The sequence below is a fragment of the Oreochromis niloticus genome, linkage group LG12, assembly GCF_001858045.2.
Source record: "Oreochromis niloticus isolate F11D_XX linkage group LG12, O_niloticus_UMD_NMBU, whole genome shotgun sequence".
Classification (NCBI taxonomy): Eukaryota; Metazoa; Chordata; class Actinopteri; order Cichliformes; family Cichlidae; genus Oreochromis; species Oreochromis niloticus.
In genome coordinates, this window is record NC_031977.2 from 8,564,413 (window position 1) to 8,591,258 (window position 26,846).

The 26,846-nt window shown below is 42.5% G+C and overlaps 2 protein-coding genes across 5 annotated transcripts; both read right to left on the reverse strand.

Annotated features, from left to right (window-relative positions):
* Window positions 1-1,379: 1,379 nt before the first annotated feature.
* Window positions 1,380-4,550, reverse strand: LOC100708621 (transmembrane protein 233-like). 2 transcript variants are annotated; one of them, XM_025897137.1, is made up of 4 exons: window positions 3,987-4,550; window positions 2,916-3,050; window positions 2,785-2,834; window positions 1,380-1,865 (listed from the first exon to the last, which is right to left on the reverse strand). In XM_025897137.1, the coding sequence occupies exons 1-3, from the start codon at window positions 4,143-4,145 to the stop codon at window positions 2,823-2,825; spliced, it is 306 nt and encodes a 101-aa protein (XP_025752922.1). In that variant the 5' UTR covers window positions 4,146-4,550; the 3' UTR covers window positions 1,380-1,865; window positions 2,785-2,822. The 2 variants fall into 2 exon arrangements, with proteins under 2 accessions (XP_025752922.1, XP_003445719.1); XM_003445671.5 differs by having other exon boundaries at window positions 1,380-2,834; window positions 3,987-4,548.
* Window positions 4,551-5,902: 1,352 nt separating this feature from the next.
* Window positions 5,903-26,794, reverse strand: msi1b (musashi RNA binding protein 1b). Of its 3 annotated transcripts, XM_005473016.4 has the most exons (16): window positions 26,244-26,782; window positions 23,377-23,725; window positions 23,011-23,051; window positions 22,413-22,494; window positions 22,187-22,271; window positions 17,479-17,520; window positions 16,093-16,185; window positions 13,068-13,116; window positions 12,486-12,568; window positions 12,283-12,400; window positions 11,056-11,136; window positions 10,131-10,187; window positions 9,739-9,798; window positions 9,182-9,336; window positions 7,783-7,828; window positions 5,903-7,677 (listed from the first exon to the last, which is right to left on the reverse strand). In XM_005473016.4, exons 2-15 carry the CDS (start codon window positions 23,433-23,435, stop codon window positions 7,787-7,789), a joined length of 1,047 nt encoding a protein of 348 aa, XP_005473073.1. In that variant the 5' UTR covers window positions 23,436-23,725; window positions 26,244-26,782; the 3' UTR covers window positions 5,903-7,677; window positions 7,783-7,786. The 3 variants fall into 3 exon arrangements, with proteins under 3 accessions (XP_005473073.1, XP_003445623.1, XP_025752921.1); XM_003445575.5 differs by lacking the exon at window positions 10,131-10,187 and having other exon boundaries at window positions 5,903-7,682; window positions 26,244-26,794; XM_025897136.1 differs by lacking the exon at window positions 26,244-26,782 and having other exon boundaries at window positions 5,903-7,682; window positions 23,377-23,597.
* Between the last annotated feature and the right edge of the window lie 52 nt (window positions 26,795-26,846).

The following is a 26,846-nucleotide window of genomic DNA, read 5'->3' on the forward strand; positions in this document are numbered from 1 at the left end:
GACAAAAGACACACTGTGGGAGAGATTAATAATAAATAGTGATTAGTTGCAGAGCCTATAAACACAGAGCTTGAAAAGAAATGAGCGAAGATTAAATACTCAGTACATCATGGGAAGCCCCCGAGCAGCCTTGTGCAATTGCAACGTAACTAAGAGAGGGTTCAGAGTCACCTGATCCAGTCCTGACTCTAAACTTTATCAAAAAGGAAAGTTTTAAGCCAATCTTAAAAGTAAATGGCCTGCATTTGTATAGCGCTTTTCTAGTCCATAGGACCCCAAAGCGCTTTACACTACATTCAGTCATTCACCCAGTCACACACACATTCACACACTGGCGATAGCAAGCTACATAGTAGCCACAGCTGCCCTGGGGCGCACTGACAGAGGCGAGGCTGCCGGACACAGGCGCCACCGGGCCCTCTGACCACCACCAGTAGGCAAACATGGGGTTAGTATCTTGCCCAAGGATATTTGGCATGCAGCCAGGATGCAGCCTGGGATCGAACCACCGACCTTCTGATTAGTGGCTGACCTGCTCTGCCACCTGAGCTACAGCCAGTAGAGAGGGTGTTTGTCTCCTGAATCCAAAGTGGGAGCTGGTTCCACAGAACAGGCTGGAAACTGAAGGCTCTGCCTCCCAGTCTACTTTTAAATACCCATAGGAGCCACAGGTAAGCCCACAGTCTTAGGACAAACTGTTCTTTTGGAGTGATACAGTATTATGAGGTCTTTAAGCGAAGATGGGTTCTAATTATTTAATACCTTATATGTGGCGAAAAGGATTTAAAATTTAATTCTGGATTTAGTTGTAAAAGTTGTAAATAGAGTCAAATTTTGTTAATTTGCATGGTTATAACTGCTAACAGCCTGCCAGGGACTGGAGATTAAAATTATTTATATGGCTAAATATGGAATTTTTAAATGATGGATCTAAGTGCTCATGTTAATTAATGTGCATTATCCCTGCTAAATAAAATAGTTATCGCCTTTTCTTTTCTGACCTACTACAAGTTTTTCTGTGTTACGATCACAGATCCATAGATTTCTGCAGCTCAGCACTCACATCTGATTCCTCTGAGACATTCTCACACCTCTCCGGTTTCATGTAATCCATATATCCGGGTGTTACTGTATGCACTCAAAATAAAAACAAAACAGAGTCATCAGTATTTAATAAAATCCATCTCTTTTTTTCTGTCTGGATTAGCAGAGAGAGAGCTACTGTACATGTAAATACAATCACACTGTTTGACAGAATGCATTTTAACGTGTATCAGCTTGTTCCAGCTCCCTGAATCAATATGATGTCCAATTTTTAATGCTATTCCAAAAAATGAATATTTGATAGATGTTTTGAAAAGAATCCAAATGTAGCATAATAAATTTAAACATCCTACCATTTTATTTGAAATAAAATTCAGTGGGTCACAATGTTACAGTTTTAAGATTCAAAAAGAAAATCTTAAACAAAAAGCATTTACATTAGCAGTCGTTTCCACAGTGGTCATTTTTGTTTTAGACTGTGTTGGAGAAAAAAAATCAGCAGCTTATTGTATTTCCACGGATATTCTCTATAAAATTTCAGTGCTTCATGTGCAAACAGATTACTTTCCAGTGTTGCAGCATTGGAAACTTGGTCCAAAGCACAAAAATCAAAATAATTCAAAAGATTTTAGCTATGGTTCATTTTCACCAACCAAGGTTTACAACCAGAGATGTAGTTCCTTCTTTTCTCTCTTGGGGATTTATATGGATTTGGAAAAGGGACTTCAAAGGGAAAACCAAGTCGAGATGACCTCCTTCTTCCAGTGCTGTACAGAGTTTATGATCAGCCGAGAGGCATGGCACTCATGTTTTATGAGGTTCTGCCAATGGAAAATGCCAAAATCAGAGGTTAACATGGTTCACAATCAAAACCTCTTCATTAAGATACTTCTGGGTTCACGGCAATGTGCCAGCAGATTCACTGCTATAAGCTGGTGATTAGACTTTTCTTTTCTTTTTAATTAGCACAGTGATTAAACTGTAAAAATTGCATGCTGTATTTTTAGCCCTGTAATAGCGTTAATGATATCTCTCAGATTACAACTACTCATACACGTAGTCAACAGCTTGCAGCAGGTGTCAAAGAAGGTGAAATGAGGCCAAAAGGCAAAGTAGACTGAGTATTGTGAAATCAACCTACTATAGTGTGGCAATATTGTTGCCAGATCATAATCATAGTATTGATTGTAAGGAGATCAAATGAGTTGAGTCCCTGTTTGAAATATAAATTTTGGTATTGGTTTAAGCTATGCCATCTGCACTTCTAAACTCGTTTTTATTCTGCATGACAGGAAATATGAATATTGTGTAATTTCCGTTTTGTTTAACTGGCCATTTTTTTGAACAAAACGTTTAATGTTATATTTGTAAGCTCACATCATGTACAGTAAGATTGCAAACACAAGTTAACAATTATCAGTGGCTTCTTCAAACAATAAGATGTTTTCTGTTGATGTTATCAAGCAGATGTTGTCTGTTATCTGATAGCAGTTCATAATTTAGCCCTCTAGTTAGGAAAAAAAAAACCCTGGTCATTGACAGTACAGGAAAGGCTCCTCTTTTACCTTACATTCACATAGCCTATGAAAATGTAGTTACAATATCATTTACATAATAGCTTCAGTCAGGATGTATGGTACATTAAAATTAGGTCCACCAGATCTTTTAAAAACCTCCAAAGCTGCTGATGACAGAAGCCAAACAGAGCTCCTTTCCACCACATGGTGCTCATCTCTTCACCTTTTCGCCTCTTCCATCTCCTCTTTTCCCTCTAGAGGTCACACCTCATGCTGTAATGAAAAAAAAAACAGATTGCTGAAATGTCTCGCTCTTTCTTTTTTAAACATCTCTTATATCTGGTGCATTCATACCGTGGTAAAGTGTATAATGATGTACGCAGTGATGATGACAGCACCGATGACAAACGAGGTGATCCCCAAGTGGAGAGCTTTCCGACCCAGCCGTCTGGAGCCATCATAGTCCTCGTGGGTATAGCTCTTCTGGGCCTTTGGGACAATTACGGACATTATCGTACATGCTCACACTGTGTGTGTAATGTTTTGTGGGCAAACATGCTGTGAGGAAAAGACTAGTTCCACTTTCCCAATAATAATAATCCTTATAGTGACACACAGCCTCGCCACGTGGCTTTCATGGGAATCTGCACCGAACATTTAGGAAATGATTATTAACTCCCTTCGTGTGTTACATCTGCACCTGCCTTTCATGTTGTCTCTAATTCATATTTGTATTGTAGCCAATGTCCTAAGCAGTGGTAACCACACGTTGCTAAGCCTGCATGCCTCATCTTATTACTCACGGCTACAGCAATGCAGCAGCTGCTGTTGGCACTCACGCCATCTCATCTGACAACTCAAAGACTTGACATCAGTCTAAATGCATCTTTGCTATCTAATTCTTCAACTTTGTGCCACCCTGGCTGGTAATGGATGTTCTTTCCTGAGCTTTATCCACATGCTCGTCTGATAGCATCGTTGTATGGAGCATTACTGTAAGCAGTCCAGGGTGTGGTTGGGTGCTTGGAAAGACCATAAACAGGAGGTATATTTCATCTTAGCAAACATCAGCGGCAGCGTTAATGTTAGGCCACTCAGAAAAGTTAAGAGGGTTGGAATAACTTTACACAGTAAAGATGCAAATTTCTTACTTGACTTATGTTTACTCCATATTTAACAACTATTACCATCACCCCACATGGTCTGTAGAGTTTTTCCCAGCAGTGGCACTTTTCCCTCTAAAATATGCATTTATGCAGGATAACATATGCTTTGATTTTTTACATTTATTTGTTTTTTTGGGGGGGGGGTTTGGACTGCCAGCAAACCTCTTAAAAACATTACACATTCTAACCCACAGCTATTAATTAAACTAAAAAAAGACAGGATTCAGAAACTTCACATTTCCAGCTTTGAGCAACTTACCAGGACAGAGAAAACCAGCGCCACAATATTGATGGGCCACGCAGGACAGAAACAGGTGAACATGGTGAGCCAGAGGTAGCTCCTCATAGGGGGAATCTCCCGAGCCTCCTCGTTCTTCACAAACTCAGAGCTCCCATCCAGCGAGGGCTTGGTGTTCATGACTGGCTTCAACGCCCGCCGAGACAGTAGAAAGCAGAGAGGCGAAACAACAGCACTGAGACACTGGGAGACACTGGGAGACTGGAGGTGGAAGCAGGGGAGGGGAGGCAGTGGAGCAGTGATGATGGAAGATAGAAATCAGCCAGCAGAGATTATGAGAGAGATGCAGAGGAAGAGAGGCAAGAAGCCTGAGCAGATACATTTATAATGCTTTACTTCAGACTTGTAATCATGCATTTTTTTTGTAATAAATTATTTATTATCACCTATATAAAAGGGGGAAGTGAAAAAAGGAAGGAAAGGTACCATTAGCTTAGTCTCAAAAGTGACAGAGCAAAATAAGACACAAAAAAGTCCACCCTACACTTTTTCCTCCAACCTCATGTACCCCCATACTCAGAACCCAGATGGTATACGTTAATGTGGTCAGAGAGAGACAGAGAGTATATCAAAAAAGGAATACATAATGGATACATAAATAAAATATTAATTTTTAATAAACACATTAAAACTACGCATGCCTCTGTGCTCCATCCCCTACTGCTCATGTATCATGTGGTCATTACAGGCATGAAATAAAAAAGCTCAAGCACAAAAAGGAAAACAGACTTAAAACAATACATACATATTTCAAGTAATTTATCTAGTAGCCTATTACATTCATAGCAATGTGTTACCTGTAATTTATTATTATTGATGGCAATGAAATGCACATTTAAAGCAATAATAAATATAGCACTGTGCAAAAGCCTTGAGCCAGCCCTCATTTTAAGGTGATCTTGTGAGTTATTTTCCCAGGTTTTCTCAAGGTTTATTTGGACATTGGCTACTTTTTCACTCTTTTACAGTCTAGTCCTTGTACCTGACCATTGTAGAAGGAATGTTTTTCTTTTGCAAGCCACTTACCACCGACCCCATCAATCATTCAAGCACAGAAAAGGCACCTATCTCAAGGGATGAACCAGTGTTGTTTCTACACGAACAGCTTCTTTGTTACTAGACACCAGGTCACAAAAACGCGTAATTTTTTTAGTCAAGTGTATGAAAAATGCCAAATACAACACAATTTGAGTTATAAAATAGTATTTTCACCACCAAGGTGACTCCCAAAACGATTGGGTACATCTCAGCATGGTGTGCAGTGTGTCCTTAAAAAATTCAGAGGAAAGTGGTTAAGTGGAGGATAAAATTCTTGTCAGTGATGGATTATCCTCCTCAGAGCCTGGACCTCAACGTTATTGAAGCAGCGTGGGATTATCTTGACAGAGAACAGAACAAAAGGCAGAAGAGCTTTGAATGTCCTCCAAGAAGCCTGGACAACTATTCCTGAAGACTACTTCAAGAAATTAGAAGACATGTGCCTCAGATAGTTTAGACTGTGTTGAAGAATAAAGGTAGTCATACCAAATATTCATTTTCAAGCTTATTGAGATCCTACAAACTCCATTTATGTACTTTTGTTCCTTTTATTTTTGCACATTTCAATACATCAATTAATCTATTTCTTATATTCCTAATAACATATAAAGAAATGTTGGGTGGCTCAAGACTTTTGCACAGTGCTGTTTTTATGTAGTGCATTCTACAAATGAATTTTGTGCAAATTTAAAGCAATGTGGAGTAAAGCTGGTTCTCCTTTAGAGCATATAATAGTAAACAAACTTATAGTTTGTAATAGTAGTTTTAAATGAAAAAAACAAAACAAAAAACAAGTCCGTGTAGGAAATCAAGAAAAACTCAAACAGGACACAAAAAAGTGGAATGTTTTAAAATAATTTATTAGGAATAAAAGTTAAAAAGTTTTGCTTTCCTCCAAAGGAATAAACATGAGAAAAATGAAAATCAGAAAATGTTACAGTGTTGACAAGATTGTTATAATGCAGTGAAATCAGCATCAGAGTTTGAAATACCGTGGTAGCCCGCAGCAGACAGAGCGAGTGTATCAAAATGTTTAAAAACCTGGTATTTTGTAGATGGGGAGTGCTTTTTTATTTTATCGTGACCGGCCAGTGCAAAATCCTAGTAGCTCTGAAAATAAGTGTTTTGGTCTAAAAAACAAACAAACAAAAAAACAAACAAACAAAAAAAGCAGTCACATTGCTACAGTCTGTGACCTCCAGTGGATATGCAGCGATGGATGGCTGTGGGGTGGGTATGACAGGTAAACAAGAGTTAATAAGACCCCACCTTTCTAAAAGGTTCAACCACCCACACTTTTATATCAATGTTAATGTAATAATAATAATAATAATTATAATTAAAAAAAGGGTCAGATTAAAATTTCACATTTGCAGCAGAGGTAACCCCCCCCCCCCCCAAAACAAAACAAAACAAAACAAAACAAAACAAAACAAAACGTGGCACATTGGAAACCAATGTGAATAAGACCAAATGACACGCAAACATCAACTCATCTTGCAGAGGAAATCAGTCAGAACGCAAACTGTGCACGACTGCTCCATCGTAACAGTCCTTCATTTGCCTTCACAATCATCACGTATTTAAAAATCACAGTTAAAACAACAATATGATAAAGTAAGAAGTCGTGTTTTTCCTCTCCCGACAGGAGCGCTTCCACACCCCTCGTCTCCAAACAGTAGCAAGTGTCGCTCAGTACGCAGCCCCTCGCCCGCTCAACTCAAAGTAAAACTCTGAGGCAGCTCCTCAATGTCGTAAGACTCACGTGACGCATCATTTATAAACGCCTGGAGAGAAATACAGTAACAGACAGACAAACTGAAATGTTCTCGACCTTCATGTGAAACTATCAGTCAAGATTGATAAAAGAGATCGTACCATTTCTCCAAAACGCCCCCGCCTCCCTGACGCAAATTTTGCAGAACCCTCTCACCTGCTAACCAGCCGTATTTACAAAATTTTACAAAATTGTACACCTCATGAAGGCTATTACGCAACAGTGACTAATGACCTTTGTCGTCTGACCATTATTAGTAACGGGTCATTGTTAAAAAAAAAAAAAACAAAACCTACCAAGATATACACTTTGTGACACATTTGAGAAAAAGTATTAATCCCCAATGTTAAAATTCAGTATGAACTAGTGACAAATATACAGCTTTCCAGTACATTTTACATCTCCTGACCTTCAAACAGCCATCACCTGGAGATTAAACTCCTCCCATCTCAGAGAGATCAGATTAAAGAGGTCAAAGAAACCAATGAATCACAGCCAAAACAGATCATGAAATAACACAGCCATCACAAAAACATATCAGAGGAAAAAAACAAAGAAATACAGCATCTGAATGTGTTGCTATTACATGTAGTGATAAACGTTTTTGCTCCTTTTGAGAAGGTTTTTTTTTTCTTTTAAGTCCCCCCCCCCCCAAAAAAAAAAAAAAAAATTGTGGTGGAGTTTAGTGTGGTGTCAGTAGGGTCAACTGGATGTAGCTGACACCAGGGCGGGTTGGCTACAGGTTAGGCCACCCCAGCCGGAGACGTGGACTGGACAGAGACAGGCCAGATCAGCTCCAAAGCAGCTTCAACTCCTTCCAGCTCTCAGTCTACAGCTCTGCACTGACACACAAACCGGCAGGATTACTCACAGGTTAGGCAGCATGAAGCACTCGTATGTGTTACACTTAAAGGATGACAGCTAGCAGGAGGACTGACTCACACTCTCAGTGATAGCCGTTAGTGAAGGCTGTGGCAATCAAAGGGCCCTGTGGGAGCAAGCATGCAAGGTCAGTATGATTTCATATAGCCCAAGAGCTACGCTGACTACTTTTGCCGTCTTGGGCTAAAGGTGATAATAACTGGAGTTGGAAATCTACACACACCAAAATAAGCTGTTAAATGAGGGCCACATTTATTTTTTTTAAAACACCAAATTGTAGTGTTGCTGAATCTGCTTCTAATGTTTATTTTTGTGATATTCACTAAACATGTTCATTTAATCACTCAACATTTTAAGAAAAGCACTTATTCGCATTCTTGTAGTGGCACATAAGATCAATACCACTCCTGCATCTGTCCATTCAACAGGAAGCAATTCCCACAGTTAGCTTAGCACAAAGGCTAAACCAGAAACCACCATTGCTAACCAGCATGTCTAAACTATTTTTGATTGCTTCAATGAAAACAGTTTAAAAAACCCTTTTGTATAAAAAGAATAACATTTTTAATGCTGTTTAGAGGTTCCAGTCTCAAGCTAAGCTAGCATGGAGATGTATACAGCCGTATAGACTGTATACAAAAGACGGAAGCAGCATCCATGATGTCACTCAAAAAGTGACACTTAGTACCAAGTACCACTTTTAAGCCTCAAGATGAACCTTTTAACCATGACAGTCTTAGATTTGGGTAAAAGGTTGTCAATCATAAATCATTAGTTAAGGAGTGGAGCCTGCTTTACACTCGTTTCCAACCCTGATCATAATTCACTAAATTAACTTACAGCAAAAGCAAAATGTAGAATAAAGTGACCATTTTTTTGGATACACAAAACCCAAACAGATTAACTTAGCATTTGTTATGCACCCTGACCGACTCTTCTTGGATCAGCTGGTTGTTGTATTTGTGGGGTCCCAAATGCGTATTACATAAAGGGAATTTGCATTTCTCTCTGGTGGCCAGACTATGCAACCACACAACTCATTTATCAGCCATTATAAATGCAGGTGCAGATAAATTAGCAAATAGCTAATATTGGCCAACAATACTGGCCCGCAGTCAGATGAACCGGTTTTTAGAGACGGATGCTATGCCCATCTTCTATATACAGTCTCTGTATTTAATGGACAGACAAGAGTGTGATATTGATGTTTTACATAATATCTCAGCCTAAATTAATATGATAATTAAAATATTAGAAGACAAACAGTAGGATAATGCAGTGATGTACCAGTGTTAAGTAAGCGTTGCAGATGCTGCCTGCCTTCACCGGGAAATTAGCTTGTATGTCAGTTTTTTTTAAATTAGGACCAACACACTTGTTACAGCTTTAGTGATACTAAGGGTCAGACACGACTCAAATCAAAAACTGGAACACATAATTAATGGCAACAGTAACTTACCCCCAGACTATGGCTGAATCCAGTGCTTGGTGCAGGGCTGGCAGCGCTGAGGTAACTGCTGACGGCCGATTCCTGACTGGCTGTTCCATAAAGGTCTGCCATCGGACCTGGGCTGCTTGTACCTAAAAATCCAGCAGAACGAGACGGGGTGGAGCCTGAAAGTAAAAAATAATGACGTCACAATAACGGAGACATCAACCTGTCTAAACTATCATTTTAGTGCCAAGGTTAAGCGAGCAGAGGTTAGATTAATGAAGAGGACTTAACACAGATTAAAATGTAAATCTTCTAACCTACAGGGAGAGAAAGTAATTTCTCTGTCTCACACTGAATGAGAAAAATCTCATTTTTAGACACACTAGCAGCACGGTTCATTGATTAGCATTAACAATCAGGTGATTCACCACTTATGCCCACACTGACACTTGCAGTTTTGACTAAAACTTGATAATAATTTGATTGCTGATATTTTTTAAATTGACGATAAGTGCAGCTGAGGAGGGTGAGAATAGTATTTTGACCAGATGATGGATGTTGTGTTTACTGTCATTTGGTACCTCTGACTACTGCCGCTGCTGCCGCCGCCGCCATTGGTCCATATGCTGTGAGAGGAATGGCTAACAAGGCAGAGAAGAAAAGATTAAGTTAAAACATATGATAGAGCAAATGTTAGATGTAAAAGGAAGCTAACAACTTTCAATAAAGAACTGCAGATTCTAGGATCATTTAACTTAAAGCAGGGTCCATTGAGGTCACCAGAGGAGCCCTTTAAATCAAATACCTACTCCTTCCCCCACTACTGTCAGCAATCAGCCTACAGCTAGAAACCAAGGAGGACCGACAAACACAAACATGCAAACCAAAGAGTGATCATGTGTTGGTGCTATTGTGGGCGTGTAGCAGACTGACAACGTGCTGCTTGTAAAGTCCAGAGGAGGGACTGACTGACCTGTGAGCTCAGGGGGGTGGGGTGAAGTCAGAAGGGGAGTCCTCTCTAAGTGGAACTCTAAAACAGAAACATCAGAGTGCTGTTGAGACACACACCACCACTGCCAGCAAGGACAACACACACATATACACGCACACACGAAGCCAAGGGGAGGGGCAAATCACAGGTGAGAGGAAGTACACGCACAGGGCAGGTAAATGCAAACAGGAATTAAAGGACGGAAAGATGTTTTACAGTCTAAGAAGTGGAGTTAAATGATACACAGTAATCCTGCTGAGACAGCAAAACAATAGAGCAAGAGTTACAGTTTGGTCGTCCAGGCGGATCATTTCAAATCATTCAGAAGAAAGCGTCGCATTTTCTTTTACTGGAATCGTTTCCGCATCACTAAAGTTCAATGTCATGCTAGCATGCACACGCACACACTCAAGCAAAGCAGATGCAATTCCACTCCCTGATATTTACAAGCAGCCATTTAAACTCACTGTGTTTTATATGCTTCCATGGAAACATGTTTGTATTTGTGACAGTGTGTCTACTGGCTGTTCAACATGACACTACTCCAGCTACTGACTTCATTCAGTTGACTCACTGACACAACACTCCACCTCATTATTCAATACCTCCTATGGAACGTGTGATTTCACACAAACTGGGACCTTTGTGTGAAATTCCCCCCAGCAGAAGGCTGCTGGGAGCAAACTGTGCAAATCAGTTCGGATTATTTACCTGATGTGTCCATTATTTGTTTTATTAAACATGACCCTGAGCCACAGTCTTAAAAAGAGCCTTTTAGTGGGCACCAGGCACTTCCAAAGGATGAAAGTCGACTAAAGATGGCTGTATCTTTATTCCCAGAAATAGGATTTAAAAAAAAAAAAAAAAGTCCTGAGGGTATAAGGAGCATAAAGTGTATTGCGATTACCAGGAAACTGGTAGGTGTATCCAGGAGTGATGCCAGCATAGCTCCGACTGGTGTAGGTGGCAGTCTGAAAGCCTGGATAACCTGTGGGAAGAAAACTGGCGTTAATATGCGAACTGAGGTGTACATGGGATGTATCCCGAGTGAGGACAATTGTGTGGTGAAATGTGGTGAAATACTGAACACGAAATAGATAAACAGGAATGTATGCGTGTGTGTTGTTTTGCTGCCCCCTAACAGTGAAGCTTTGTACAATCTGTGACATGCAGGTGTGTGATATCCTACACCTGTGATCTGGATTTCCTCGCAAGGACGGGACTGGGCGGATTTCTGTCATTGTCTTCACTTACACTCTCAGCGGTGCTCATTACTCAGGGAATTTCTTTGTAATGCAACCTGACACCTGAAGAACCCACCTCAGGAGAACATTCAGGGGAATAACAATAATGTTATCCAGCATTAGCGCAACAGGATAACAAAAGTAAACATTTTTTTTTAACCCCCACCTCAAAGAAAGAATTTGCCACTAAATCCTTTCTATGCACTGGATAATTAAAGAACTGAAACTGAAGAAAGTAGTTCTCAGATTGAACAGCAGGTGGTAGCACCAGCATGGTTGTCAGTACAAGGGTAAAGGGTGTATTGTACAGGATAAGGTTCACAGTAATGGAGGTTTGAGGCCTTTTTAAAAAAAAAAAAAAAAAGAAAAAAAAAAAGGGCCATTTCACTCATTTTACAACCCAAGGATCGACTGGGAAATCCACTGGAAATATTGTCTTTAGCTGTGTGAGGATCCTCCCCAGCTGGTGAAGTTACAGGGATGTTGGCTTTAGTTCCAGTCCACAAAAACGTGACTACAGGTGCTACAAATCGGAGGAAACAGTGATTAAAAGGTGTTATTTGGTGGCATAAATGTAAGTGTATTTCAGCCACGTTACTGCTCTCCTTTACTGTATCCCTCGTGAGTTTCTAAACTGTACAGAAGTGTGGTATTCAAGCTTTAATATGGAAAGTTAACACATGTATTAAAGCGCCCAACAGGTCACAGCTTTAATGAGCGGCTTGGGGGAGAATTATAAGCCGAGGCGAGCAGCCGGCTGCAGTGGTCAGCCTTCTCCCCGCGAGGCGCCGCGTGACCTTTGAGGAAGCTGGGCCTTTAATGCTGGAGCAGTTACCGTTGGGTTCATGTGTGCCGCCACATCCTTCCTGTCCTGATCGATACCAACTTACCCAGCATACCGATGCCCAGCATGAAGGCGTCCATCCCATACGGCATCACCCGAGAGCGCCCCCTGGCCGAGCCGGTGGGGGACATCACCTCCTTGGGCTGCGCTTTCTTGCACTCCACCTGTTTTCCAGAAGAGAGGAGAATGATCACACCTTAGTTTCTATGTGTCGTGCTGATGGAAGAGTGGCAAATGTGGCCCTCCTACCATTTTGTTGTTGATCTCGTGGAAGTGGATCTCGCACACTTTCTCCACCACGTCTTCATTCTCAAATGTTACAAAGCCAAATCCTGACGAGCAGAAGGCACGTTTGTGAGTTAAAAAAACAATAGATCATAATAATTCACACAACATGCTGGAACTAGACAATAGGCCTTTCTGTACAGTAGTACAGCTAATAGTCTGGAGTAATTAGTGCTGTAATAGCCGCTTAACACATTGCCCCCCCTCCTTCTTTCAATGCTCCTTTTTCTGCACTCATCCTTCCTTCCCTCCCTTCCTGGCCAGAAGGCCCAGGCAAAGCTGGTAGGCTGTCATAATCGATCAATCCCAGGGTGGGGAGGAGGTGCTTAAGGAGGCTTTATCCTGATCCCGATTAACGGACTGGCTAATTAGACTAGCCCCGTTCGTCTCCTTGCAGCTCAGCCCACAGGAAGGAGGACGATGGGGGGTGTGGAGGGGTTGGAGAGGGATCAATAGACAACCAGAAATGGGTGGGGGAAGAGGAGAGGGAAAAAAAAAAAAAAGGAGGAAGAGTTGGAGAGGAAAGGCGGGGTCAGTCCATCTCACCTCTGTGTCTGTTGGTGGTCTTGTCGAACATGAGCATAGCATCGTCGACCTGAGGGGCGACAAACAACACAGTTTTTTACTCAGAGCTCTCTCTCTCTCACTCTCTTTCTCTCTCTCACCACGCGGCATATTGCCTGACCTCAGCCCTTCTCAAGTTCTGCAGGGAGGCTCAGCAACAGATGGACAGAAAGCGGGAGGAGTGGAGGGGGGAGGCAGAGGGAGGGCTGCAGACGAGCGACAGGTTACAAAGAGGAGGCCGAGGGGGCAAAAACAGGAAGATATGTTGAAAAACTCCACAACAAGCTCACATACGTAACGGGCCATACAAAAAGTTGGAAGCTGCACTAGCTCCTTCTTACACAGAGAGCCCACCCACCCTCTGACCCCCTTATAAGAAAAAAAAGGGGGAAAAGAAAAAGAAAGGAAAGTTCAAGCCCAACATCAAATATGCTTTATGAATGGTGGGAGAGTGCCAATGACACAAAGAGGACCGCAAAGAGAGAAACACTGACACACACACACGGAAAAGTAGCGAGTCACAAGCAGAAAGGTGAATCCATCGGGCAGGTGGCGACTCGATGAGAGGGGAGAGCTGATAGAGGAATAGCGACAGGTGGAGATGTGGTGAAAGAGAGCACAGAGAGTCCTGTAAGAGGGAGAAAGGGGGGGAAAAAGGAAAAAAGAGTGGGTCAAAGTGGAAAGGGAGGAAAAAGAGGAGACAAAGGGAGAGGGAGAGGGAGAACAAAGAGGCCTGGAGGCTTTGTTTGTTGGCACAGTCAGCCATAATTCCTCCTCCTCTTCTCCCTTTGACCTCTCCCTCTGGCCCGGCCTCCCTTTATAGAGCAAAGACACAGGTGTCTGTTCCACACACACACACACACACGCACACACACACACACACACAGCTTCTTTTGTCAAAGTTGACCTACTCTTTAGCTCAGTCTCTGCTTTTATTTCTCTCGCTCTCAGTCTCTTTTGACATGTTTATACTTCAGAGCTCCACAAAAACATTTGGTAAGTAAATCCGTGCTCTCGGTCTATAATAAGTTTACTGGAGACAGTCCACCGAGTAATTTGTCATAGTGACATTGGAGTGTCAGTCCTTGCCCAGTGTCTGTGTATGTGCGTGCGTGTGTGTGAGAACCCACAAGGGCAATTTGCCTACAGAAAGGTCAAAGGTGAGTGAGGAGTGTCAGTGTGCCTCTCAAGTCACTGCTTACTTCCAGCCTGACATTTACTCACTGCCTACAAGTCTCCATCTCTACAAAAAAAAAAAGCAGCCTTTATTCTGGACACCAGTGGGAGAAACAGCCCAAAGTTACTACAAAGTCAAGCAGAGGAAAGGGTCGGAGTGCAGACTGGAGCAAGTGATCGATGATCAGACTAAAGCAAACAGAAAACCGACGTGGGCTCAAACCGCACACGTCGGCCTTTGGGATGCTATAAAAAAGATCAAAACAATATTTAATGGCGGGAACAGAATTAACTGCACAATATTTCAAACACTGAGCATTTTCATAGAGTACTGCCAAACAATATTCCCTCTCATCCTCCCCCCCCCCCCCCCCCACCTCTCATCTTCCCTGTTATCCCCTGCCCATCCCTCTCCGCACTCCTTTGTCCTCACCAGGACGGGACACAAAAGGTCCAGTGAGGCAGTCTAATCAGGAACTTCCATGGATGGCTGAAGCCTACATTTCACCGTCCATCCCTGGATATATCTCTCGGCAAAAATTCATCTAGACGCTATGATTGAGGAGGGAGCAACAGAGGAACTCGAGGCCAAACCTTTCGGCGCTGGAAATGAAGCGGCGCGCGGTCAGAAACGCTGCACCTCAGACCGAGTCTTTGCACCTTTGCCTTTAAAACATTTTAAAGGGCTTGAGGTGCAGATTGAAATCTGCTGGAAAAAAGAAGTCTGAATGATAACTTTGCACAAGATCCCCAAAAAACTGAAAGAACTGAGTGTGTGAACGTAAACCACACGTATTACATGCTGTCAGTTTCACATCAGAAGACACACTGGATTGTAATTAATCCAGAAACCACCAGTATGCAGATAACTTCAGAACAAACTAGCAAAATATTTGCCCAGCTTTATACAGCAGTATAATGGTCCCCCCCCCAACAGTGCACACACATACCCCACTTTGACCCAGTTCCCTCTCTTACCCCTCTGCAAACCTCCCTCAGTAAGGCCCTCCCTCCCTTGACGATGCCTTTGTCAGCCCACGGTCTATTTTTCAGCCTCCACGCCTTTCAGAATCTTGTAAAACACAAAACATCTTAAAAAAAAAAAAACTTTCAAAGTTTTCAAACATAATTCTTAAAAACACAGACGTACGAAACTTAAGGAAGAGCGCCAAGTTTACAAGCTTTTTTACAACGACTCAACTTCTATTTATTGTTCCCAAACTCGTGAGTTGGACCCCCCCACACCCTCCACAACCAACACACTTATGCTAACGCCGCCTCATCCCTCCTCCCGCAGAACAAAACCCCCTTACCCGCAGAATTACTTGGGGACAATGGACAAGCCGGGTCACCACGGTAACGGGCCAGGAGGGGGTTGTGGGTAGGAGCAGCTGTTACATCAGATTAATTCAGATTCTGATAATCCCTCCTCCTTCCTCTCCATCACCACACACTCACCACAAAACTTTTCTCCCCCTTCCTCACACAACCTCCTCCTCCACTCCCCCCCCCACCCCTCGCTCCATCTTCCAGTCCCCCAAACTTCGCCTGCTGCTCCCAGACCCTCCTAGCTTCGTTATTTTTTCTGTCCTCGTTGAGTCTTTTTTTCTCGCCCCCCCGCTCCCCCTCCTCGCAGTAACTCCTTCACTCCCAGTCAAGTTGCTTGATTCAAAGTGAAGTTTTTCTCTGAGAATCTGCTGTGAATCTGAACCTGCCGAGCTTGTGGGATGTGGTACTACGGGTTTTCTGAGCTGCTGATTTGTTTCTGCACCGGCAAACTTATGCAAGGACTGGCTGGTTTAAGTCCGAACCGCGTGGACCCACAACTCACCTTCCCAAACTGGTCGAAGTACTGCTTGACGTCCTCGATAGTCGTGTTCACCGACAGGCCTCCCACAAAGATTTTCTTGGTTCGAGTGACCAACTGGACAAAAGAAGGAGGGAAGAAAGGGCAGCACTCATGAGCCACTTTCATTAGAAATGCATACACATGGAGTTCAGTGTGAGGTACATTTGATTATATAGCTGTGTCACTAAAGCTGATCATATGAAGTCATGAAGTGTAATGGCAGAATTATCATCCATACGTTTTCTTTAGGCCGTTTAAGTACACAATACAAACTGGCTTTACAAGAGCGCATGCCACATGTGAAAGTGTCTCACTGACTAGCCGTAATAACACTAAACAAGAATGCAACACTCTGTTTTAAAGGCTGTGAATGACTTTGCTCCTCTAAGTTTGATGTCCTCAAGCTGTGAAGATTTAAAAGAACAAAGCAATAAAAAGCCCTGATTTTTCAAAGATTCGCATGCTAAGGATTCAGCTTCTCGCGTGTTATTCGCTGACCAGCAATTCACAAAATCTTTTAATAAAAAGCAGGACTTCCTGCGTTCCTCCAATCGTGTGCACAGGAAGCATCAGACACCTGTTATTATTTATTCGGGCTTTTTCGTTTCACTTCCTCGCAGTTTTTTGCAGTTTGTCTGATGCCAGTGAGCGAAGTGAGTGAGTGATGCTGTATGACGTATTGCTGGCTTTCCATTAGTGAATATATATAATTTATTCTTAGCAGTCAGTGAGAGAAAACCAAAAGAATAAACAGGTTTGTTCAATTTCTGTAACTATAACACTACAAATGACTCACTAACATACAAATATGGGCAGTGTTATTGCTGTTTTTAATCTGTTCCAGCAGTCCAAAAGGAAAACCGCATTTTTTTACTAAACTGAGCCATCAAACATTCAGAGCAGAGAGATTGGACTCATCAAATTTTGGGTCCTTTGTTTTTTTAAAGACCTAAAAAAACTAACTGATTGCCAGAATTGCCGACTCATTTTATATACTTCAACTAACTGATTAATTAGACTAATCATTTGAACAGTGCGGGACACCAACTTAAGTCAGGGTTGGATTTTGGAGTACAACAGTAAATGCAATTTTTAAAAAGAAAAAGATCAGTAAAACTGAAATTCCAGCTATTTGTCAAAGCACAGCTACAAATTGTACATCATACAAAAGGAATACATTTGTTTTGATCATTATTATATCATTGCTTTGAAATGTAACACCGACATTCAGGCGAGGGTCTAAAATGTTTTGAGGGTTTTGTTAACCTGTGCTAACATCAGCATTATGAGGCACTGTCCCAGACACGTGACAGAAAACACTCGACGCACGCTAAACCGCTACAAGCACGAGGAGGCCGCTCGACTCACCTTGGGCTGGGCTCTGCGAGGAAATGCGACCTTTGGATCGATCTAAAAGAAAGGATATAGAGAAAAGAGGACCTGGTTAGTGATGCGCTGCTATAACCCGCCGCCTTCCCCTGGTGTATTCTGATATCAGACCCTCATCTTTCATTCTTTAGCAAGTCAGCAGAGAAGGTAGAACACATCCAGGTTATCCTGTCATGCCTAGCACACGTGTTCACTAATACCACACATCACTGATGTCTAAGAAACCTGTTTTTCACATCAAACTTGGGCCTCGCTGTACTAGAAAACGTGACGACACCACAACGAAAAATCTACAGATTTCTCTTTAAATCAGAAATCCGAATGCAGACTTTGGCCACTCAAGTGTCGAGTCTTCCAGGTGTGTGATGTCAGTGTGTGTGTTTACGTGTATCAACACTGATGTAGTAATTGCTTCTTATTTTTTACTGATCAGCTATTTGGCCACACCTCCAGCACGATCAAGTGTATAATAATCTGTACCAGACTCCAGCGAGCGTCTCTTAATAAAGTACTTACAAATAGTTGATCATTTTCCATCAACCAAGACAAAACGGAAAAAAACTATGCCTGAAAAGGCCGACTGAATCGAAGTGAGCGCATGCTCTACATTCTTCTGCTTAAGCCACACATTGTCAGTGCGTGTGCAGCATGTGTGAGGGTGTGCTACTAGTTTGTGTTTTTTTATTTTGCATGGATTTGCCTGTGTGGTGCAGGCACATGCATCTCTGGCTTGATCCATCGTGTAAATCTCTGTGCATGCATGTGTGCGTGTGTGTGTGTGTGTGTGCGCGCAGGTGGAATGCCTGGGAATGTCCGGCGAACCCCAGGCCTCTCTCGTCACCACCATGTGACATGTGATCTCCTGGAATCTCACACGGACACCACAATCACAAACACACCTCACCTCAGCGAGGAAGGAGAGCCGGAGACGGAGGTCAAGTGTGTCAGAAAGACAGCGGGAGAAAACGAGGAAGGAGAGGAAGACAAAGAGCTGTCAATCACATCGCGCTGACAGCGGACACACCAAGTTCGTTTGCTTGTTTGTTTGTTTTTCGCCTCCTTGTGACACAAGCGATGACAACAATAGAAACCATTCGACCTGTGCGCTGTTAGGTGATCTGGCTGGTCTCCCCTGCAGTCCCTCATCTTTACTTCCAGAAAAATAGAAGTACGACAAGACAAGACTTTTTTTTTAGCTGAGTAACTCTTTTCAGATTAATACAACTCCAAAAAAACAACAACGACAAAAAAAACCCCAAACTGATATGGACTAACCCCCCTGAATGTCACCAAGGTTAAGATTGGAGAGAGAGCCAAACCACACCATGAAGATGCAATCATAGACAGGCTGTAAAATTGGAATTTGAGACCTCTATATTAGTCTATACGATCTAATAGAGCTAGAGAACAACTAGACTACGCCACACTGTACTGCTGTTACACTAACAGATGGTGAGACAGTACAGCGCTAAGATTAGTCCGTAACCATGAGAGGGTAGAGTTGAACTACAGTAGAGAGCTAGAGCCTCTATGGTAAACCGTGTGCATTTACCAGAGTTTTCTAATGAGAGTCGACATCACCAACGCAAGTTTCTGTCTCTTATTTATTTATTTCACTTTCGTTCTAGAGAGCAGAGTGAGAAGACTATAGGCTAACACTGGAGGATCAGATGCAGAGTCTACTGTTTAGTTTCTATGGTGGCTAGACTACTCTGATAGTCACCTCCGGTCACCAACCCTCCCGATGTCCAAAACTCCTGTGTACATTCAAACAAACAAGACACACACACACACACAAAATCAAACACATGGTAGCACACGGCACATCCGTGGTGAGGAAATTGTGAACATTAAGCACATGAAGTGGCCGTGTTTATCGGACTCGTCACGTTACCTCAGGTGTTCAGAGTGTGACATAGAAGACCAGCTTCGCTTTCAGCTGCTGAGCGTTTCTTTCTACTTACTTAAAAACTGACCTTACATGCAAGAAGTGAACTTTACTGGGAAATTCCCAATGCAGATACATACTGACTGGACTTTTATGAGGCTGGGGCATCTTGTTCTCAATGATTAACGTCTCTAAACAAATTAGTTTTGTTGGATTTTTTTGGGTGGGGGATGGCTTTAATTTTTAAAACTTTCACTCATGAGATTTTTATATTAAAAAAAAAAAACCCAAACATAAACATACGGGACAGAAATATCATGAATACATGTGAGGCCTCAGAGATGTAGTTTAGAGAGGAGTCTAACCTCACCGGACTCAAGGTAACAGGGAAGAAGCTGAACGTAATTCCAAGAGAGGTTTACGAAATCAGGGTAATCCCCTTTGACCGGCTACATCCCAGCTATGCAACAGTTGGCCGAGTGCGCTGCCTGTCACAGCCTGAGCTGGGAACACAGTGGAAGCAACGCGCCGATTGGGCCACACTCAACATCTCAGAGGAACAACTCAAGCTTGTTGACTCCAATCCTATTAGTCAGGAGAGCCACAGTAATCACAGACAGGGTTATCCTGCCCCCACCACCACCTCAGTCTTTCCACTCATCTCAGTATGGAAATGGTTAAGGGGTGGGGGGGGGGATAACCCCTAATGCAACTCTAACTAAAAGGCTGTGTGACTGTTGTAAAACTCTCCACAGTTGCACCTTGGAGCTGCAGCTGAATGGACACTTTGTCCCACAAAAGGTGCCGTTTGCTTCGGCCGTCACTAACTTTACAGACAGTGGGAAGCCAGGAGGACACCCAGAGGGGCAGCTAGCAGAGCAGCAGTTGCATAAATCACAGTAAGGCCTGCTGCAGCACACTGGTCAAAACCGGACAGCATCTGTCCTTCTAACACAATAAGTACCAATAAATTCCTCTGCAGCACTGTATTCGCTCCTCAGCCTCGCGGCCGTGCAAAGCTGCGTTAATTCCAGTGCTGGAGCGGTTCAGTCGGTCACAGCATGGCACATTCTTTCTGTTGCCACTGGAGAACTTTTCTCTCTCTCCCCCTCTCTAACAGGATAACCTGTCTGCATGAGAGAGGAGAGAGGGGGGCAGGGAGAGCAGCGGTCTAAAAGGGCTACTCTACTCACCATCCAACCCCTGTGGCTGATCACTGAGCCCTTTCCACACCAAACACACACACACACACACACACACACACACACACACACACGCTGCCACAGCACCCCTACCAAAACACCACAGACACTCCCCAAGTGCCAGCCACAAGGGGCCCTCCATGGCTCGTGAGGCCGCACTGATGCACGAGCTGGGGTGGGGTGGGGGGTGTCAAATTAAAGACAAGGAATCATTATCGGTGGAGCCAGCGATGAATTAACTTAATAAGTTGCTTATCTGGAGGATAAACCGTCGGTGTCATGACCTCTTCTCTCTACACCTGCAACTGTTTGCGCAGTCTTGATTTCTGGTATCCAAGAAATGATTGTAAATGATGTACATTGTTATCTTCTTTCTTTTGTGACAGAGCCATTCTTCAACTGTGAAGAAAGGGGGGGGGGGTCACTATGGAAACAAACCCCATGGTGAGTTAGTGGCGTCCAACCATGATGGCGCTACTTGTCATAGCTGTCGTGCCTGCAAGTGACACTATAGCAGTCGGGCACTTGGGAAACCAACAAACTACGAAGAGCTGAATTCGGCTTAACTTCTGTATCAAACACCCCAACACACATCTCCAAAACTGTCAATTTTGAAGTCATAATAACAGAAATTTCTTATTTCTGTAACTTTCTACAGTGATCAACCATTTTTTTCCCTTCTTCATCTTCTCCTCCTCCATTTCCTTCTACACCACCTCCACTTATCTCCCAGAGAAGGTGAATCGTGCAGAGCACAAAAGAGGGGAAAGAAGAAATAGGCTTCCCTCATTTCAATACAGTCAGTAACCCGCAGCCATTACCACTCCCACTGAGGAGAGAGGCGGGGGCAGCGGTCCCTATGGCGACCAACGGGCCACATTGTTCCCAGGCCGGCCCACATTCATTACTGACAAAGACACACACGCACACACGCACACAGACACACACACTCACTCTGCAACACAGGCGATTAATACATTTGAAGTTAGAATTCACGCAGGTGAAAAAGGCCTGAATGTGCGACTTTCTCAAGGCTACATTCACAGTTTTTCCGAGATCAACAGGAAGCTCACGGGAGTCTGATTGTTGCCGCATTCACACCTTGATGGTTTCAGGTTGCATTTTCTCGTTCCATTGAGAAAGTTTTTTTCGGGGTCAATTCGACCCCTTAGGGGCAGGAGGAGAAGAAGGGGGGGAAAAAACCAACAGCAGAAAAGAAAGTCTTGCTTTCCTCTTCCTAGAGGCCAAATCAAAGATTGGCAGTGAATTCAACCCTGTCCAGTCCCCCCCCCTTGTTTCTATGGAAATTGACACTGGGTAACATTTTGCCTGTTTGTCTGAAGAGAGCGAGAGAGAGGAGAGAAAGAGCACTTTTTTTTCCTCCCATGTGTCTCCACTAATATCTTTGAGATGAACAGGTTCACGTGTAAGGTGTGGCGGCGGGCAGACTCGAGCGACACCAACATGGTGGAACGATAGTAAACACACCAAAAATGGAGCAATGTTACACCTCTGTAGCGGATTATTGGAAAATCCACTAATCAAACAGTGAGCAATGGGATTATCCGGTGGTGGGAAGTAAATACAGAGAACTCACTGTTTTGGAGTCCAACTCGTGCCTGGTTTGAGCCAAAACTTTATCCACGCCAGCCTGATCGACAAAGGTGACGAATCCGAACCCTCTGTGGGCATCGGGGTGGGGGGGAGGTGGGAGGGTGAGGGAGGGAAAGCATTACTGACACATGTTGATATGACACATTACGAGGAGCAAGAAAATCGCAGAAATCAGACAAACTTCCAAGCTCCGGGAACAGCTCCCTCACCTCGAGCGCTTAGTAACTGGATCTCGCATCACCATACACTCCTTCACCTCGCCGTACTTGCAGAAGTACTCCTTCAGACCCTCTGGGAGTCAAAGAAGGGAGGATAGAAGACACAGGAAACAAGTGGTCAACAAGCAATAAGTACTATAATATCAAAAAGTTAACCAAAGGGGTTGGGATGGGCGGGGGGGGTTGATTTGCCTGCTGAGATTTGTTTCGTGGAACTTCCTGCATTTTTAGATTAAAAGTGACAAAACATAAAACGTGTTCACGTGTCAAAGGAAAATTCAGATCGCAAAAATCATTTCCAATCTCAAGAATTTAACACCTCCCCACCACCCCTTTAATGAGCTTAAAAAAAATCCACTATGGTATACGTGAATGGGGGCATTCATTCTGAGCGTGTTTGCCACTTAAAAACTAAAAAAAAAAGGAGACAACAAATAAAAACAAGCCGAGTTCATCCCAACAGACACCGTAACAGACACAGCTTTTCCAATACGTTTCGTTTGGTTCCCTGTGATCCAAGCCAGGATTTTTAACGACATGGTGGCATTTCAGGAGAGCTAGTGTTGGAAAAAAAAAAAAAAAGATTTACCTTGTGTTGTTTGCCAGCTGAGTCCACCTATGAACATTTTGCTGCGGAAAAACAGAGAAAATATTTCTATTTAGGCTACACAGTCATAGCAGGAGTTTCTTTTAAAACCTCCGGTGAAATTAATGCGGCTACTCAGAAATGACAAAGTTGAGACTTGGAAAGTTTAACCGTGGAGCTTTTTTTTTTTTTTTTTTTTTTTTTAAAGGTGGATGTTCAAGGAGAATCACCTCTGATTTTACACGAGAGCTGTGGAGGTGTGCGTGTGCGTGGGAGTCCTCTCGCAGGATAGCAGGTTTGTTTCAGAGGTGTGTGTGTGTGATCAGAGCTGCGAAAGAAAGTTTAAAAAACAAAGTTTTCTTCCATTACCAGGGGTCATGCGGGGAGTCCGCGGTGGACAGGCTGCTCTGGCTCCCTTCCGTCTCCATTCCGTGTCCTCGCGCCGTGTGTGAGTGGGTGCTCTGTGTGTGTGTCCGGGCCGAGCCGTGCGGGAAAACAGGCGGAGAGTGAGTGAGAGGAGCTGGGCGGGTTTGGCCCGGGGTGACAGAGAGGGGAGCGGGCCAGATGCAGGCTGGGACAGACTCCTCCTCCCCCCTCCAGTCAGTCCTCGCTGTTGTCTCTCACTCACGCTCTCTCTCTCTCTCTCTCATCCCACCACCGAGACACGCGGCTACGGAGTCAAAGCTGCTGCCATCACTACCACCGCTTCCGGGAATGCCTTCAAAAATAAAAGCATTGACTTGGTAACACCTGTACCGTTTTTACCGAGAAAAGTGTTTAGGTCTTTAAAAAACAAAACAAAACAAACAAAAACAGACGGATTGAAAGAAAAAAATCAAACAAGCATGCTTTTTTCTTCCTGCGCTAAAATCAGCTGATTTCAGTTTTTATGCAGGGAGGAGAGAAATGGTGCAGTGGTCTACAGCTTTTGAGGAGGGGAGATATCGACATTACCTTTATTTTTTGCATGAAAGGACAAGAGTGTGATGATAAAATCCAAACTGTGTTCAGGACAGAAACAACTGCATTATCCTGCTAAAACAACATCAGACGGTATAGATAGCATGCTAAGTCAAAGCGAGCCAAGAAGTAAGTGGAAGCAGTCTTTGAGTCAAACTATTTGTCAAGAACTACAAATTCTTTTAACCTTGCACACATTTACTCTACTGTGTAGCGTGATACCTGTATCTACAACCACAGATAGCACATTTAAGGTTTCGGTATCCCTCATCAGTCCTATAATTAAGTTAATTAGCAGACATTTACACAGCAAAAAATTTGTTTCTTTGATTGAGTTCATTTCACATATCACACTATACTGCATTCAAAATGATGGAACATATTTGGTTTACACTGTTTTGACGCTGATTTATAGAAGTTGCATGAATTATTAATTTTTTTCCACCCATCCATCTTCTTCCGCTTATCCGGGGCCGGGTCGCGGGGGCAGCAGCCCAAGGAGAGAAGCCCAGACCTCCCTCTCCCCAGCCACCTCCTCCAGCTTGTCTGGGGGAACACCAAGGAGTTCCCAGGCCAGCCGAGAGTTATAATCTCTCCAGCGTGTCCTGGGTCAGATTATTATTTTTTTTTTCCCTAGCTTTTTGAGTTATGTGTCAACTAGTACAGTCCTTGCTGGTTTGAGCAAAGAGGAGGCTCAGGGTGGAAATGGTTGAAATGCAAAGGCCACCCACATGGACTGAACCATCTGCTGTAACAGCATGAAGTTCTCATTACCTCCACCAAAGAGGTTAGCATTTGCATGCATGTGTATCATTCTGTCTGAAACAGGATACCTTGAGAAGTTTTGAATGATTTCTGATAAAAAAAATTGTAGGGTCTAGAGTGGGGTCATGTTAACAATTTATTCAAATTTAGTGTTTAAAGCCAACTCAAAGATTTATTGGTCAAAATCTGACAAAAAGCCTCATAACTTACAAGTGTGGTGTGTACTGTCAACGTATAGAAAGTACTGCACAAAGATTTAAAATATCATGTTACATTTGACTTCTGACCTCTCCTTCAAGGTCAATAGAATAATAAAGTCAAAGTGATAATAATGCTATGTAGAGGTATTTAAAACTGTTTCTTACTGCCTTTGTTTGTTTTGACAACAAATGGGGAATGAAATATGAGGATTGTAAATATCATGTTATTTTATCTTGTTATGTACATAACAGTAATATATTTTCTATATTATAATAATTGTATATTAGAACTGTTTAAATGCACAATAATTTGAATACATGTACAATGTTCCTTAATAAGTTGAGGGTTTTTTGGACAACAAACTAAAAAAACCAAAACTTTTTGCTAAACATTTAAATGAATTTTAGTAAAGAATGAAATGCATGCTACACATGTACTATATCCATGTGAATAAGAAAAATAATTTAAAAAATGATCATAATCAGTATTATGGCAAGTACTTTAAGACAGGTAAATCACTAATCCTTGCACTTTGTACTTGTTTTAAGTGCCCTACAAACCTCTTAAAGCAGATTTAAAAAGGTGTAAATGAATATCTAGAAACTAAAATACTCCTGTTCCTTTAAACGTTAATACTTCACAGACAGTAAGCTACTGGTTCACTCCTTTAGTGTATCTGCTGAGTTCTCTAATTTGGTTAGATTAGTTTGATGAGTTAGTCTTTTTTGTTAAGTAGTGTTTTTGAGTAACATTCTATTTTGACCTTTTTCAAGGTGCCACTTTTTTTGTTTTAATAACTTACTTTCATTGTTTTGTATTTTTGGACATTTTGGTTAAATTAAACCCGCTTTTTGAAAATTATACCTCTGCTTGTATTTTCATGTGGTCAGTCCCTTAAATGTAGCAATGCATGCATCGCATCAGCACATCAAGAACAGGAGAGCATTTCTGGGGGCAAAAATGGCATCCAGTAGTTAAAATGAATGTATACATCTCACCCTTTGAGCCTCTAGAGGATGATTCTGGCTTATTTCACACCCATGGTCTAAACTAATTGTAGTTGTAGATTATATAAAAATGTAGCAGCTTGCAATAAATCAACTGGGATGCCAGACAAAAGTTGAAAAACATGTTTTAATGGAGACTCTGGTGCACTAAGGAAAGTGTTAAGTTACGCACGCCCTGCATCTATGGCAGCTGATTCACCATCTGCACTGACTTTTTAAAGATAGTGGGGTTTATCACTATACGGGTTGCTGCTGATAGGGGTAACACTTCTGACACACCCACACACAAAAAAGAAAGCTTACCTTAAAGCCCCATTGCCAACCATTGTGCCTTTTCAGTAAAGCAGTTTGCTGTTTGTCCCTGAAAGCACAGCAAATGGTTGTGCACGTGTTTCAGATCGAAAGTAGCCCCGGTTCCTCCAAGAGCCACTCTGCAGCTCAAGCACCACTTCTGTCAGTCAAATGGAGCAGGTGGTGTGGCTGGATGAAAAGGTAGGGGAAGGAATCAGCCAGAAACTCACAGGGAGACTTCATTTTCTTTCTGTTATTCTGCCTAAATAATCTACATGTCTATTTTTACTTAATACCATTTAATAAGAGGTGAGCCTATACAGATAAGCACCTCAATTAAGCTTGCTGCCTCGAGGAGAATATCAAAGCAGCTAAAATTACAGCGTGGCCAGAAAAGGAAAATGTATGCATGTAGTTTAATATTGCAAAATGTTATTTACTTATTTTAAAGTATTATTATTAATAGGACTGGTCAGTGATTAATAAGAATAGCTTACACTCATATTCCCTACCCGTATAACCTCTGATTATATCCAACTAGTGCAATTTTTCATCAGGTAGCCAATTACAGCCCCATGGAAATAAAGAAATTGCCCTTTTAATACTCTAAATTGA

What these genes read in the sequence shown, in the direction of transcription:
- LOC100708621 (XM_025897137.1), bottom strand. Translation starts at nt 4,145, where the DNA reads ATGAACACCAAGCCCTCGCTGGATGGGAGCTCTGAGTTTGTGAAGAAC. An exon ending in CGCTGGTTTTCTCTGTCCTG is followed by an intron (nt 3,051 to 3,986) that starts GTAAGTTGCTCA and finishes ATTGTCCCAAAG; the next exon opens with GCCCAGAAGAGCTATACCCA.
- msi1b (XM_005473016.4), bottom strand. Translation starts at nt 23,435, where the DNA reads ATGGAGACGGAAGGGAGCCAGAGCAGCCTGTCCACCGCGGACTCCCCG. An exon ending in ACGAGTTGGACTCCAAAACA is followed by an intron (nt 17,521 to 22,186) that starts GTGAGTTCTCTG and finishes CCTTTCTTTTAG; the next exon opens with ATCGATCCAAAGGTCGCATT. An exon ending in ATACACCTACCAGTTTCCTG is followed by an intron (nt 10,188 to 11,055) that starts GTAATCGCAATA and finishes TTTCTGTTTTAG; the next exon opens with AGTTCCACTTAGAGAGGACT.